The sequence below is a fragment of the Zootoca vivipara genome, chromosome 3 (genome assembly GCF_963506605.1).
Source record: "Zootoca vivipara chromosome 3, rZooViv1.1, whole genome shotgun sequence".
NCBI lineage: Eukaryota > Metazoa > Chordata > Lepidosauria > Squamata > Lacertidae > Zootoca > Zootoca vivipara.
Genome location: NC_083278.1, coordinates 47,879,160 through 47,895,975, shown reverse-complemented (window position 1 = coordinate 47,895,975; position 16,816 = coordinate 47,879,160). Strand labels below are relative to the sequence as shown.

The 16,816-nt window shown below is 42.6% G+C and overlaps 1 protein-coding gene across 1 annotated transcript; it reads left to right on the top strand.

The window, feature by feature from the left end:
- The first annotated feature begins 1,728 nt into the window (after positions 1-1,728).
- On the top strand, positions 1,729-16,777 carry BEND3 (BEN domain containing 3). Its single transcript, XM_035109295.2, has 4 exons — positions 1,729-1,927; positions 8,723-8,775; positions 9,711-9,925; positions 11,802-16,777. The coding sequence occupies exons 2-4, from the start codon at positions 8,733-8,735 to the stop codon at positions 14,025-14,027; spliced, it is 2,484 nt and encodes an 827-aa protein (XP_034965186.2). The 5' UTR covers positions 1,729-1,927; positions 8,723-8,732; the 3' UTR covers positions 14,028-16,777.
- Positions 16,778-16,816: the final 39 nt, after the last annotated feature.

Genomic DNA, 16,816 nt, shown 5'->3' with positions numbered 1-16,816 from the left:
GTCTGCTTGTATCAACGGTGTTTCTGAAAAATTTTACACATCACTTGGGAAGACAAGCGAACTAATATCAGTGTACTGGAAGAAGCAAAGATCACCAGTGTTGAAACAATGATTCTTCAACATCAACTTTGTTGGACTGGTCATGTTGTGCGGGTGCCTGATTATCTTCTTCCACAGCAACTACTCTATTCTGAACTTAAAAATGGAAAGTGTAATGCTGGTGGTCAACAAAAGAGATTTAAAGACTGTCTCAAGGCAAATCTTTAAAAATGTAATATAAAAACTGACAACTGGGAAACACTTGCCTTCAAGCGCTCCAGTTGGAGAACAGCCTTTACCAAAGGTGTCATGGGTTTTGAAGACACTCGAACAGAGGACGCAAGGGAGAAACATGCTAAGAGGAAGGCACGCTTGGCAAATCCACACCATGATCAACTCCTGCCCGGAAACTAATGTCCCCACTGTGGAAGGACTTGTGGATCCAGAATTGGCCTCCAAAGTCACTTACGGACTCATTTTTATAAAACTGTTTATGGAAGACAATCTTACACAGCTACAAGTGATCGCCAAAGAAGAATTTGTCATAAATTGTGTTTCGTTTGTTTAGTTTGGATATTTCCATTTTCGAAAGGAAACCTTGGGTGATATTCAACGAAGTTACTTGGAATAGACCCCCTGAAATTAATGAACATTACTAAATTAACTTCATTAATTTCAGTGAATCTCCTCTTAGTTAAAATGCTCATGAAGCATGCTGGCATCCCCTCAGTCCTAAGCAGTCTGCGTTTTAGCCAATATACTATATTTTGTGATTTTGAACAACCCCAGAAGCGATGTAGGGAAGTGCGACAGGTTAGGTCACAGTGGACCTTGGGGGCGCTGCAACTATGATGAAGAATAGAAGTTGAGAGGCAGGGTGCTGCTGAAATTTGAGACCCCAGAGACAGCCCCCAGGCAGTCTAGAAAGAATTCACCTTTTCTGTCCCTTTCAATGTGCATTTCTCCAATCACTCTTGAGAAACTTCTTTCAAAGTCAAAGGCGACTGCGATGGAGTTTTTATTTTGGCAAGTTGTCCAGTTAAGTATGGGTTCAACGTGTACATCTTGCAGTGGCGGCAGCAGGTGCTGGGCCTGTTAATTCCAGGGTCGCTGCTCCTCTGGTTCGTTCCATGACCAACTAGAGGGCCATATATAATATATACGCTAATTATCTATACTGTATATGTCGCCCAGAATGGTCCTGTATTAGACGACAAATAAATTGAACAATTAATTCAGATGCCTCTCCTCTCGCAGCCCGGAAATTCCACCTTCGGTATCGCCGGCAAACCTCACGAGGGCAATGTGGGCGTTTTATTAACCGTTGCCTTTTGTGGAGTGGCCGTTAGTGTGGAAACTAGCGGCGGGAGGGCGGGCAAAGGGAAGGAGCGCGAGAGTGACCCGACTGCAACTAACTGCTCCTTCCACCAGGCACAGCCACGGGGGAAAGGGGGCGGGGCTGAGAAGCGCGCGGGGGGAGGAGGGGTATGCGTAGTACGCGTGTGGAACGAAGAGGGCCGCCGCCTTCTCTGTCTCGCGCGCGAGCTGTGGTGCCCCGACTTAATCAGTCCGCCTTCCCCCACCTCCTCTTCCTCCCCGCCCCCACCCGCATGCACATTCTCTGTCCCGGGTGGCCGCAGCAGCAGCTCCTCGGGGCTCAGTGTCCTTGTGCGGAAATGACACACGGTCCCGTCACGTCACGCGAGAGCGCAGCGCGCGGACCCCCTCTCTCTCTCTCGCACACGGACACACACACACGCACATACACAAAGAGCTAAGTGGGAGGGGAAGACACGGGAGCCAGCCACGACCGCTCTTATAAAACACCCACCCAAGACCAAGGGGGGCCCTCACCCTCTTTTCCCCACAGTGCCTAAGAAGGACCCAGGTAAGCCCCTTCCCAACTTTCTCTAGATAGGAAAACCAGTTCCCCCCAATCTCCCCCCCTCCCAGGTGTGTGTGTGCGCGCGCGTGTGTTGGCCAACTCCCTCCCCACAGTTCTACTTCGGCCTCGGAGAAGGAACACGGTCCTTCCTCAGCCTCCCCGCCCCCCTCCCCCTCGGAGCCTATACTGTATCTGTGTTCCTCGCGCGGGAGAACGGCCAGGCAACGCGGGCGCCTCCATCTCCAGTGGGGGAGGGGGAGTTGGATGTTATATTCTGCCCCCCGTTTCCAGCTGCCACATAGACCAGCTCTCGAGAACGGCGGCGGCGGCGAAGGCGCGGGGACAGGGGGGGTGGGGGGTGGAAGCATTCCGGAAGCTGCAGTCGCAAGCCGCCCGCGGGGCACGCTACCAAAAAGAGGGTTGGCCCAAGAAGCGCTTCGGTGAGCGGGTAGCCTCGCAAGCCGGCTCTCCCCTTTCCCCAGCTGCTTCTCGACGCGGCGCACACACACCGCCAGCTCCTGTTGCCTGGAAACCTTGCTCCCTGCTCGGCAACGGAATCGGCTTCCGCGACGAGCCGTGAGGCCTATCCTCCCAGTGCCCGCTGCCGCCTGCCCTTCCCTCAGTGGAATCTGGGCTCCGCTCCGCGCTAAAGCTGGCGAAGCAAAGGGAGGCGGGGGTGGTGGGGGGCGATGAGTGAATCGGCCTCCCCCCCCCCGCCTTCTTCCATTCTATCTGGGGAAGGGGGTGCCCACGTGACCCCGCGACTCCAGAGCGCTGCCTCGCGCATTTCAAAGCCGGGAGGGGAGTTGTGAGTTCCCGCGCGCCTGGTGCGATCCTGGTCTTATTGGCCAGTTTCCAGGCATGGCTTCTGCAGGAATGGCAACACCTTCCTCCTGCCGCTGCCCTGGGTTGTTAGGGAGGAGCTCGTAGTTCTCTTCTTCAGGCAACATCCAAATACAAAGTCCTTCTTGCAAGCAGAATACTCATCCTGCTCTTGGGGGAAAGTTCTGGAGTGTCGAGAGGAAGGCGCCCAGCAACAGCCCTGTCCTCCTGCTTTCATCTAAGGGGCAGGGGAGCAAGCTACGCTTGCCAGCCACATATTTGTTCTCTCTGGGTGGAGTCATAGTAGGGAATGGTCGTCCTTGGCTGATGCTACCCAGAGAGAAAGTGTGTGCAAGGAAGTGGCTTACAGCTACAGTATAGTTACAGGTAGGTAGCCGTGTTGGTCTGAGTCGAAGCAAAATAAAAAAATTCCTTCAGTAGCACCTTGAAGACCAACTAAGTTTATATTTTGGTATGAGCTTTCGTGTGCATGCACACTTCTTCAGATACACTAGAAACAGAAGTGTCAGACCCTATATATATACAGAGGGTGGTGGGGGTGGGTGGGAATGGGAGATGGGCTGATGGGAGTGGTAAACCTGTAGATGGGTGTTAATGGCTGCTGATGGCAGCAATTAGTCCTGGGCTGAGGTGCTAAAGAAAGCTTGATCATGCATAATGAGATAAGAATCCGATATCTCTATTCATCCCAGGTGCTTCCATGGTTTTAAGCTTGGTAATGATTTCCAATTCAGCAACTTCCCTTTCCAGTCTGTTCCTGAAATTTCTCTGTAATAAAACAGCTGCTTTGAGATCTTGTATAGAATGTCCTGGGAGATTGAAGTGTTCTCCTACTGGTTTTTCAGTCTTATGGTTCCTGATGTCAGATTTATGTCCATTTATCCTTTGGCGTAGGGTTTGGCCTGTTTGTCCAATATAGAGAGCTGAAGGGCAGCTCTCTATATTCTAACATTGTGTATGCCATCTTCTAACATTGTGTATGCCATCAAATGCCAACGGTGCCCTTCAGCTCTCTATATTGGACAAACAGGCCAAACCCTACGCCAAAGGATAAATGGACATAAATCTGACATCAGGAACCATAAGACTGAAAAACCAGTAGGAGAACACTTCAATCTCCCAGGACATTCTATACAAGATCTCAAAGCAGCTGTTTTATTACAGAGAAATTGCAGGAACAGACTGGAAAGGGAAGTTGCTGAATTGGAAATCATTACCAAGCTTAAAACCATGGAAGCACCTGGGATGAATAGAGATATCGGATTCTTATCTCATTATGCATGATCAAGCTTTCTTTAGCACCTCAGCCCAGGACTAATTGCTGCCATCAGCAGCCATTAACACCCATCTACAGGTTTACCACTCCCATCAGCCCATCTCCCATTCCCACCCACCCCCACCACCCTCTGTATATATATAGGGTCTGACACTTCTGTTTCTAGTGTATCTGAAGAAGTGTGCATGCACACGAAAGCTCATACCAAAATATAAACTTAGTTGGTCTTTAAGGTGCTACTGAAGGAATTTTTTTATTTAGCTACAGTATAGGCTGGCCAGGCAGTGGTCACAGGTAGAGACAGGGCTCTTTGGAGCACTGCTGTGTGGATTGGGTTTGTTGCATCACATCACCATGCTGCTCAGAGAAAGAGAACATGCAGGGAAGCAAAGTAGGAGTGGTTGCTGCTTACAGGAGTAGTTACCACAGGGGTGTCAAACTCAAATTCATCGGGGGCCGCATCAGCAGTTTGGTCACCCTCAAAGGGCCAGTTGTATCTGTAGGACTATGTGTCCACTCTTTATTATCATAAATTATTGTCACTGCATTCAATTATTACTGTTTTTTGTAATAATGTAAGTAATAACTAGCTCTGAAAGCAGAAACATAGTCAGAATAATGGCAAGTAGATATTCAAATGTACAATTATTGTACAATTTATTGAAACATGATTTTTGGTAACTGCACTGGGTGGTGGAGGCTCGCTAGGGTTTCATGCAGGACCTTTGCAGAGCTACTAGTACCTGGAGATGCTGGGGTCCTTCTGCATGCAGGACAGATGTTCTGCCAGTGAGCCACCACCCTTCACCAAAGGGACTGGCTGAGGTTGACTCACTGAAGCTGCTCTCCTGGTTCCAGGGTTTAAGGGCTAGAAGTATAAAGCAGCATCCTATGTTTCTGAGGAGAGGGAGAGGGAGAGGGAGGGGAGGGGAGGAGGAAGAAGGAAGGAAGGAAGGAAGGAAGGAAGGAAGGAAGGAAGGAAGGAAGGAAGGAAGGAAGGAAGGAAGGAAGAAAACAGGGAGTGGGAGGGAGAGAGGAAGCAAGGAAAGAGGGGAGAGAAAGAAGAGTAGGAAATAAGGAAGGGAATAAAGAAGGAAAGAAAAAGAAAGAGGGAGAGAAGACGGAAAGGGAGAAAGATGGAAGGAAGTAGAGGGAAAGAAAGAATAAGAATGAGGGAGAGGAAGAAAGTTGGGAAGGACGGAAGGAAGAAAGGAAGGAAGGAAGGAAGGAAGGAAGGAAGGAAGGAAGGAAGGAAGAAAGAAAGAAAGAAAGAAAGAAAAGAGGGAGCAGGAGGGAGAGAGGAAGGAAAGAGGTGAGAGAAAGAAGAGTAGGAAAGAAGGAATAAAGAAGGAAAGAAAAAGAAAGAGGGAGAGAAGACAGAGATAAAGAAGGAAGGAAGGAGAGGGAAAGAAAGAATAAGAACGAGAGAGAGGAAGAAAGAAAGGGAAGGGGGGGGTCGCCGCCTTGATTCAGCGCCAGAAAAGAGTGCGAAGGGACCCAGGGGCAAAAAGCATTTCCCCGGCCCCAGCTGTTTGTCGGCGCTTTGTTGGCGCGGCGCTTCAGCAGCAAGGTCCCACTGCTGGGTCCCGCTGGCTGGGGCGCTCGGCGGGCCACATGACGAGGTCTGGCGGGCCGGATTTGGCCCCCGGGCCTTGTGTTTGACACCCGTGAGTTACCATCTCTGTCTTTTTGCCTTCATCTTCTGGGCAGCACATCAGAGAGGGTTTGGTTTAATATCAGTTGCCACTACAGTACCTGGTCAATCCTGTTGGGCTCACCCACCAGCAACTATCTGATGGTGTCAGTCTTAATGTTGTTACAACCATATCGTAAATCCAAATTAACACACACTTTACAATGTTGAGCTCACATACTTCGTATTTTGCTGATCATTTATAAAGCAAAAGATGCTACTGTCCTGTAAGTTAGGGCAACCTAATTCCCATATATAATGTAAAGCTAGGCTAGGATTTGCAAAAACTGCATGAGTTTGTGGCAGTGGTGTATCTTCAATGCTTTCCTAAATCAGTATTTTACTGAAGAAGTGTGCATGTACATGAAAGCTCATACCTATGACAAACTTAGTTGGTCTCTAAGGTGCTACTGGAAGGAATTTTTTTTATTTTCAGTATTTTACTATCTGCTAGATCACATTGCCTCTTATTTTGCTACGTATTAAAAAGGAAAACCTTTTCCCGCAAAGTATCTAAACTCTTACAAATAATTTGGGCAGTTACTGTTGCATTGTAATCCTGCAGTAAGGCAACAATGTGACAGTGCTGACAATTGTCTTTGGCAGGCAGAAGTCAGGGAAGGATCCATGGCCATTTTAAGGCTACACCTCACATAGTTAGATTATAATGGTAAGTTGGTTTGTGCAATTACTCTTATTGGATATAGAGGCACCCAACTGACTGTGAGTCTCATATATCGTGATAATAAAATATAGATTACAAAATCTCATATTTTTGTCTAGTTTCCTAGCATGATATTCAGATTGAATGTGTATTTAAATGGTAAACATACATTACAGTATATAATCTCGTTGATCTTTAAATATCCAGGTCAGAACTGTTCTTGCAGTTAAAAAAAAGGACACATGTAAAGGTTGTCTATGTAGAAGTACACCCCCACCTTGACAAATCTGCTACTACAGCCACAATTTATTGTGTGATATGGAGGTTAGAAAACAAGGAATTGAATTTCTCAATAAATCTCAGTAATAGATTTGGACCGGTCTCTGTTTGCCCTAGTAGAATTTGTCCTTCTGAGTGGCCAGACACTAATGCAGAACTGCATATGCTTTTACTGTGTAAACAAGACGGCCCTCTGGAGGGAATTTCAACTTAATGTGGGGCGTGAGATCCATTGAATTCAGTGGGGCAACCTTCTGAGCAGCCGTGAATAGGATCAAGCTGAAAGCCACCTAACTTTATAAGACAGTAGTGGGACTATGATGCTGACCTGGCCTCACTCTGGAACAGATAGGTGGCGAGGTTGTGAAAACATGCTAGCAGGAGCACTAGATTGGTTCTGCCAACACATCTGTACTAGCATGACCTCATTGCTGTTGTGCTGCTGCCCCTCTCCATCCTGGTATGCAGCAGCGACTTAGCCAGAGGGAGGCTAGGTGAGTGGTGCTGCTTCTCTATGCCACCCACTAATACCGTAAGAGGAAAGAGTGGGGTAATAACCTAAGTACGGTAGGTAGTAACTGCCACAAGTGCACCATGGATATAGCACAGTTCTAAACCCTACTTGCATATCTCACCTGCACTCCCACTTTTAAGTCAGAATACTGTATAAAGAAAGAAGCCAGGATGGGGTTGACTGGTCACAGTCTGGATCTCACTGCTTCTTGTGCCTGTTCTGTTGGAACACAAAAAAGCCAACTTAAGAGGGGAAAGGAAGAAAGAGACTGGCCATATATATGAGCTCACATGAACATCACACATTCCCATTGGGTTACTTCTATGAATAGAAAAATAAAAAGGTCTCTGTTTCTGTTGGGAAAGAAAGTGTAGATCAGGTTTTTGGACCACTGGGCACTGAGACCATGCTGTGGGAAACAGTACCGAAATAGCTGCCATGGGAGCATGGTATAGTATGGCTGGTGGGGTGTAGCATAACACACAATTGGAGAATACAGTCCTTGCTGTTACCCACCCACCACCACACCACCTCAGGCGTACCATGTGGCCAGTTATGTCCTGCTGGTCCTTACTGTGGAGATAACACAATACTTCAAACACACATGGATGCTGTCACTATCTCTTCATGTTTATGAATAGAAGGCCTCGCAGTTAGGGGTTTATGATGTCACAGGGAAAATCTGATATTGCCAGTTGGCTGTTGAGCAGACATTTTTTATTTCAAGATCTACCTTTTGAGATACAGGTAGGTAGCCGTGTTGGTCTGGGTCGAAGTAAAATAAAAAAATTCCTTCAGTAGCACCTTAAAGACCAACACAAAAGCTCATACCAAAATAAAAACTTAGTTGGTCTTTAAGGTGCTACTGAAGGAATTTTTTTATTTTACCTTTTGAGAGAGAAACAATTCAGGAGACAAGTGTATTAATCAAAGTGACATTAATCCTAATGTGTTTCTTGCAATTACCTCTTCATTGGGGTACTTGCATCTGTTGCAATTAAAATGAGTAGCTCTAAAAGGAGCCTACAGTGTTGGGGTTAGAAGGCTAGTGACTCTTTCCAGAGTTAGTCACATAAATAATTGAAATAGGTATGAGCTAGTCCTTTTTCTGACATTTCCCTAATGAAGAGCTAATTGCTCAAAATGAGTTGGAATTTAAACCACTTGCATTAAATGGTCTCCAGCAGCTATTTGATGTTTTGTTAGTTTCTGCTGTTGGTGTTAACCCATTTGGTGTGCTCTTCAAAGAAAACAGCTACTTTAGAAGCCAACATTGTTCATAGAATCCAATAACAATCTAATGACTCTGATTTGATTTTTTTAATTAAAAGTGTGCCATAAATTGCCTTAATAAAGAATGTTTTATTTTGTTCATCAATTTAGTAATTATTATTAGTAATTACTTTAATTACTTACTTTGCTAAGTTATTGCCATTATATTTAAAGCTTCATTTCATACTTACACTTATGACATGTCTCTTCTAAGCTGTATAGGCTTTTTACTTATTTCTTTATCTCTTTTATTTTAGAGTACGGAATATGAATTCAGATGAATTATTTGATGATGAAGAAAATGCTGAAGGTAATGTTATGCCTTTTAATCTACTTTCTCATTAGATTAAAATGCTTTTGAATATAGTCCATACCAAAATTACATTTTTATAACAAATACTGTAACAAATGAAATAATCTTATCACACCTTGCTTTCCACTAATTTCCTTCTGCCTGTTTTTGTCCACTTCTCTGGCTTGTTCTTTAACCTTTAATTCCGGTGAAGCTCTTACATTCCGAATGCAGTGAAACTAGGGTTACTGTGTTTAATAACAAGAGAAGGTGGGGTGACCTTTAAGCTATAGTAGAGGTGGGGAACTGGATCTGCCACACCAACCCTCACGGCCACACTGACAAGTTGGTGGGCGTCAATCACTTTATGTCATCATGGTGTTGATGAAGCAATTTCCCCATTTCAAACCCTGTAGGCTAAGGAAGGTTTTCCCTGTGTAGCTTGCTATAAGTTCCATTTAGTGCTTACAGCAACCCTTGTTTTGGGCAAAGACCAGCTGCACTATGGAGTTACCAGTGAGGAACTCCTTAATGCAGGCAGTCCCTGAAAACAATAATCCCAGCCTCATGTGGCAAGAAATAATCAGGAGAGCACCTTAGAGGTTCCCAAATGTTCCTTTGCAGCCATGTCTTTACCTGCCCCACCTCTGATGTCATATATGAGTCAAGTGTGGGACAGATCAATGTAGTTTGGAGGAAATGGCCTCATGTGTCAAATTAGGACCCCACTGGGACTAATTTGACCCATGGACCAGAGGTAGCCCATTGCTGAGCTTTAGATTGTTGAATTCCATTATCTTTGGTAGGATGGCACAATGACTCATCCCAGCAGGAGACCATTTTGATTACCTCATGAAAAATGGGGCAGAATGGGATGAAACTCCAGAATAGCTACCTATATATAATTTAGATCCAGTCAATGACCAGTTGGTACTATTTTTCTCTTTCATCAGTTATTATCAAAAATATTATGAAAGTAGAAACAGACAAAGAAGATGAAGTCCTAGACTGCTCCGTAATATCAAGACCTGAAAAAAACACGCTGGATGGTTTAGTGACTTCTCTGCAAGACACCAATAAACGAAAACGGACCTTGTTTGGTTGTGATAGTTCAGGAAGCCACCAAGAAATTCTACCAAGTCTGAAAAAAAGAGGCCTTACACAAGAGGTGATTCCTTTACATATGGATATTAACCACATCTTGCTTAGACTTGTAGTTAACCATTTCAGATTGACAAGCAGTTAAATGAATTTAGTCAAACCAGTTAATCTTTGTTCCAAAATATTAAATACTCATTTGGGTGTTTTATTTTTGGGAAATTGTAGGCTGCCACAAAGCAAAGAAGCACACTATTTAGCCAAAAACCAACAAACAAAGAGAAAACATGCACCCTAGAGATCAATAGATTTTCTGAGGAACAAGGTGGCGGCAGCTGTTTTTTAAAGAGCAAAATTCAACAGATGTGTGAAGTCAGCTGAGGACATGATGAAATTGACATTGCATGTAAAAACTCATGGCTTATTAAACCAGTTATTTAAGATGTCGCAACCAATTTCATTTTTCCCCCCTTGCTACTGATGAATATGGTTTCTTGTCTGGATTTCATCTAAAATAGTCTACATAAACATTTGCACTTCAGTCCAGCAAGGTTAAGCCAGAACCCAAACAGCTATTTCTGAGCTTTTCCCCAGGTGATATTTTGTACTTTCATTGATTCCCTCCGTTTGTAGCCCCTTCTGTTCCCCAAGAATCTGCTCTGGAGAGTTGGAGAGCCTTCTAGAACAGTGTGGCAGGGAGCCCGGGGGGGGGGGGGCGATTGAGGGAAAATTGGCTCCCCTTCCACCAGAAACCTTATGTGAACTAAAATAACTCTTCCATTCCATAGATGGCACACTTAGGGTTTAAGTTATTTCTATTTTGCCTTTTAGGGCCAAGCCCTCACAAGGTGGCTTTACAAAGTAAGATTATAACTCAAAGCTGAGGTTTTCATGTTTTTAAGATGGAGTACTCAATTCTTGCCTAATTGCCTTGATAGTATTTGAATATGTATATTTTACCTTTTACTAATTAATATTTCTACAGCAAGCTGTGAAAAAATATTTCTGATTTTTAAAGTGTAAATTCTTTCATTTTTTAAATTCTAGTATTGAAATTTATGTTGCTGTTGCTGCTGCAAAGCAAAATATGTTTGCGAAATATCCATCTTATAATGAATTAATGAAGACACCCAAATAATGTGAACTACTGGTATAAAATAGTGCCTGAAATGTTTTCTTTTGTGATCTCTTCCAAATGTCAACACTTTATAGGCTACAGCTCTTTTGGCATTGCTTCCATTTGCATTATCAGAAAATATTGTAGATTATTTAGTACACACATTCTCTTACAACAGTTTTTTTCCTTCAGATGTGCCTAGTGGAAAGTGAGCAGGCTGTGAAAGGTTCTCAATCTGGGCATCACAAGGTTCTCAGTCTGGGCGTTGTTAGTTGAATACTTAACTATGCCTTTCACAGACTGAAGGTTTTAGATGTAGCAGAGGATCTCTTTGGCAGAAGGGGTAGTCAGTTCCCTTGATTTCACACTCCCCCTGCAGTCTTCCACTGTTCCAGAAAGGGGGCATAAGAGTCTACAGAGGGAATGAGGAATCAGTGAAAGATGACCCTCCCTCCTGTTGACAGGAACAAACTTGGAATCCAGACCAGTGAATCTGATGTAGGGGGTCCTTATGCATACATGTGCTGCAATATTTTCAGAACTCTGATGTAAGTAAAGGCTATTGATTTGAGTATTTTAGCAGCTCCTAGACATGAAAGTTTGGGTCCTAATATATACACAGGGAAAGTTTCCCATCCCCTCCAACTCCTCCATCCCCTTTCCAACCCATCGTATAGGTGGAAGCAACTAACATAGCCTGGATCCAACCCTATGACAGCATTGTGTTAAATTAATTTAGTGTTTACAATTAAGTAAATCATGTTTTATATTCATTAAGGATAAATAAGTAACTAATCTGAGTACTAATGTTACATTTGTTCGTTGAAAGGGCCTTCTTTCGAACTTGATGCACAGAGATGGATCACCTACTCAGGAAGATGTGGAACAGCTAAACAAGAGCAAGAATCCTAGCATAACGTGGCTCAGTGAAGAAGAAGCCGTTAATAACACAATCATGCCATCATATAAGAAACCTCTGTATGGAATCTCACACAAAATTACAGAGAAGAAAAATCTGCCAGGAACGGAGCAGTTCACTTCCTATGAGTTGTTTGAAAAGGTTAATCCTAGCAGTCCTTCCACTCTTCGGACATTGAATGAGCAACGTAAAAGAGATACGAGTACTATCACACCTGTTGCTTCAGAGTCCGACCCAAATATATATTCTTTGATACAAAAAATGTTTTACACACTTAATACCTTGAATTCCAACATGACTCAGCTTCACAGCAAAGTAGACTTGTTATCACTAGAAGTCAGTCGAATTAAAAAGCATGTCAGCCCCACAGATGCTGTAGCAGAATTCAGGCCACCACCTGAGTACCAGCTGACTGCCTCAGAACTCAAACAGATCATGGATCAGAGTACATCAGGTGGAGATTTGGCTTGCCGACTACTGGTACAGCTTTTTCCAGAGCTCTTCAGTGAGGATGAGTTAAGCAGGACCTGTAGTACCTGTGGCTATCTTAACAAAAAGAAACTTGAGTCACTTCATCTACAGCTCATCCGAAATTATGTAGAAGTCTGTTATCCTTCTGTGAAGAATCCTGCAGTTTGGCAGGCAGAGTGTTTGCCTCAGGTCAATGACTTTTTCAGTAGCTTTTGGGCACAGAGAGACATGGAAAATAGTCAGCCAGACATACAGTCCTCCAGTTTTTATGAGACTGATCAAGTTATTGATGATAAGGAGGAGGATGAAGCTCTGCCCATGGACAGGAGTAGTTCCATTGCCTCTGAATGGGTATTTGATGCTCAGGATATAAATGAATTTTTAGATGAAGCTTCCTCTCCTGGAGAGTTTTGTGTCTTTTTATTACATAGATTGTTTCCAGAACTCTTTGATCACAGAAAGTTGGCCGAGAGATACAGTTGTTATGGAGAATGTGGGAAACAAGAGCTTGACCCACAGCGACTTCAGGTAATTCGCAGGTACACAGAGATTTATTTTCCTGCTATGCAGGAGAGAAAGGCCTGGTTGCAGCATTGTGTTCAGCGAATAAATGATGAACTTGAAAGCATGTATATGGATGACAGTGAGAGTGAACAGATGAGAGAGGATTGCTATGATTCTTCTAGTTTGCCTGATGATGTGTCTATTATAAAAGTGGAAGATAATTTTGAATATGAAAGGCCAGGCAGAAGGTCAAAAAAGATTTGGCTTGTGCCTATAGACTTTGATAAGCTTGATATCCCTTCTCCTGATTTTGATGTCCCTATTCCAGACTACCTGTTAAGCAAGGAACAGCTTAAGAACATATATGAGAGCAGTTTGTCAATTGGCAATTTTGCTTCTCGGTTGCTAGTTCATTTATTCCCTGAACTGTTTACCCATGAAAACTTAAGGAAGCAATATAATTGTAGTGGATCACTGGGTAAGAAGCAACTTGATCCTGTTAGGATTAAATTAATTCGACATTATGTGCAAATGCTATATCCGAGAGCTAAGAATGATCGAGTATGGACATTGGAATTTGTTGGAAAACTCGATGAGCGATGTCGTCGAAGAGATACAGAGCAAAGACGCACATACCAACTGCAGCGAAAGGTCCATGTGCCAGGACCTGAAAGGAGAGAATTTTTGACCTATGCAATAAACCCGGAAAGATTTAAAGAAGAATTCGAAGGACCGCCATTGCCTCCGGAAAGAAGCAACAAAGATTTTTGCAAGATACCACTTGAGGAACTTGTTGTTCCTCCTCCAGACTTTCCTGTGCCTTCTCTGTATCTGCTGTCTGACAAGGAAGTAAGAGAAATAGTACAGCAGAGCCTTTCAGTTGGTAACTTTGCTGCCAGACTTCTTGTAAGACTTTTTCCAGAGCTGTTTACTTCAGATAACCTCAGACTGCAATACAACCATTCAGGGGCTTGTAACAAAAAGCAGCTCGATCCTGTCAGACTGAGACTAATCCGTCATTATGTTGAAGCTGTTTATCCTGTTGAGAAAATGGATGAAGTGTGGCATTATGAATGTATACCAAGCATTGATGAAAGATGCAGGCGTCCCAATAGAAAAAAGTGTGATATACTGAAAAAAGCCAAGAAAGCAAAGAAGTGATGGGATCTTTTTAGTTTCCAAAGATGTTGACCACTAAGTTATTTAGAAGCGGACTAAGACATCAGTCAGACTGCTTTAGACTAATACTCAGAATATTTACTCAGCATTAGAGCAACTGATAAGAAAAATGTTGCTCTAACACATACGGGAATGGGCAATACAGTGGGGATGGGGAAAAGGGGTGTAGGACAATCCAGTGGGAATGTCACTTAGAAGAACCTATTGAAATGAATGCATATTGTGGGAAAAGATGTAACTCCATTTCAGGATGCCTGTATGTAGACTGATAGTGCCCTTACTACCTACCTGAACACAGCAAAGAATCATACATTATTACAGATATTCCAGCAGAATCTCATTTAAATATAATCATCAGTGAAAATAAATTATATAGTTTTTAAAATTTTAATTGATTTTTAATTTTAGCAGTGAGTAGTCTCGTGCTCTTTAAAACAGTTTCTGTAGGTACCTTTAATCAGTCATTTGGAAACTAATTTTTTAATTTTTCAAAGCTGTAGTTTTTGAAGTGCCATACTCTTTGAAAAAGAGTAGAGAATCAAGACAGTTTCTGTACTAATTACAGCTACTCCTTGTATTAGTTTGAATATTGGGAGAGTGAAGTACTACAAAATCAATGAACAGAAAAATTACAATTTTCTTTAAAGGTTTCCCATTTTGTTGCTGAATGGTTGTAAAAGTTAAGATTATGATCATGGCATTATTTAACATGTGTTAAGATCATAGTACCAATACTTCAGTTGTTAGTCATCTAAGTTATTCCATTGTCTTCAGTGTGACTTCTTGGTATAAAAGCTACTGGTATAAGCATAGGTTGTGAAATAGAATCTTGCCCTGTATCAGTAGAATATGGTGCTATTACCTGTTATTCTCACTACTTATATTTAAAAAATACTTGAATTGAGGAATGTACAAAAACATTTAAGCCCATATTATTTTTGTTAGCAAAATGATTGCAGCCTTTGAAAAGTTCAAAATATTAAATATTATATGTATCTATATATTTGATTGTTTGGACTTCTATATAGCTAGGGCCCTCTTCATTGTATGTTGATTTTATATTTATAACTTCAAGTACAGTGTCACCCAGAGGATTTCAATATCATGGAGACTGTGAACTTTTCCTTAATCATTGTAACTAATAATTAACTTGAAACTCCTTTCTTTGTTTTTGAATTTACTGGAGTTTAGGTAAACACTAGTGGATTGTATGCTTCTATTCAGTATGCCCAAACACCAGTGAAAACACTTTCTCCCTTTTCCTGGAGGGCTACATCACACCAAGGCTTTTGTTTTCCTCTTTCTTTGGCAGTCGTAACAGGGATAAATAAAATCATCAGGGTTTTCTTATCTAGAGGCACTGGGTAGGTTGGATCCAGATGAAGTTAACCACTTTAGTCCCATTTGCTTAAATAAATGGGACTTTTGGTCCATGGGGTTATTAAGAGTCGGACACGACTAAACGACCAAACAACAACACCACCACCACCACCACCACCATGGGTGACTTCCTCTGGATCAAACCCACTGGATTTCTAAAATGCTCATGGAGCTTTCCAGCATTTAGTTCAACTAATCCCTGTCTGTGGATCTGCTGTCTCCTTGAATAGGGCAGACTGCATACATAATAACTCCATGTGCACATTGGTTATGCAATGAGCTCTGGACTCAGATGTTTGTCTGATGCAGTGACAATGATCATTTAATACCAGTTATTTCTGGTTTAGCACATTCATTTGATACCTTTGTGCGATTATTTAGATTGTTATATATCCAAATAAAAATGTATACTGTAGCAACTGAATTAAATTTGATACACTAAAGCAGCTTTTAAGAATATATTTCTCCCACAATTACGAACCCTTTTCTTTATTTCTTTTGAATGCCAAGAACTGGCTAGGCCCTGTTGAAACAGTTTACTAGTTGACAATAGTCACTTTTTTCTTAGGAGTTAGCAACATCCAAAAATAACACAACTATAATCCATGAATATACTACCTGCATCCTAATTAGAGTCAAGCCAACCTTTTACCCAAGGCAAACTGATACGTCTATATTTCTCTGTATAATAATATCTATTTAGCAAGCTGAAGGGTTTGGGTATTATGGTAGTTGTGCTACCCAATAATGCCAACTTCTTTGGACAACATAAAGCAGCCTTCCATAATCTGGTGCTCTTCCAGTGTTTTGGACTACAACTTCTGCAAGTCCCAGCCAGCATGATCAAGGGTTATAGAAGTTGTTATCCAAAACATGGAGGGTACTAGGTTAGGGAAGGCTTACAAAAAGAACCATGAAAATAGTGTGTTGTTAGAAAAAATTACTTATTTGTTAACTCAAAAATATACACACTAAAAACAAAAAAAACTGTGTATCTCTGAACTATTAGGGATGTCACTACTATAAATCCTACAGGGTTACTGGGATGGGGAGACAACCCAATCCAGCAGCACCAAAGCTGTACAGGTGCTGTTTTTACTCCCTTCTTTTGTCTAAATTGGTTGGTTCCCCCCCCCCTCCTATTGGTCCCAGATTGGTCCCCTCGGCTGTTATACTACTCTCTATATTCTGGCCCTAGTGGATCCAATTTAGCCCCCATCATACCCAATTTTGGCAGACCTCCCTCTTTTTCCTGTGGCCTTGGAATTCCCTCCCAAAAGCTATAGATCTGTGCCCCTGTCCATGTTTAGAAAACAGGTCTACTTCCTCTCTATAAAACCAATCATTTTGAAAACCAAGAACTTACTAGTCCTTATAAATCTTTAAAGGAC

Coding starts and splice junctions, on each gene's coding strand:
- BEND3 (XM_035109295.2), top strand. CDS start 8,733: ATGAATTCAGATGAATTATTTGATGATGAAGAAAATGCTGAAG. Junction 8,776..9,710: donor TGATGAAGAAAATGCTGAAG/GTAATGTTATGC, acceptor CTCTTTCATCAG/TTATTATCAAAAATATTATG. Junction 9,926..11,801: donor AAAGAGGCCTTACACAAGAG/GTGATTCCTTTA, acceptor GTTCGTTGAAAG/GGCCTTCTTTCGAACTTGAT.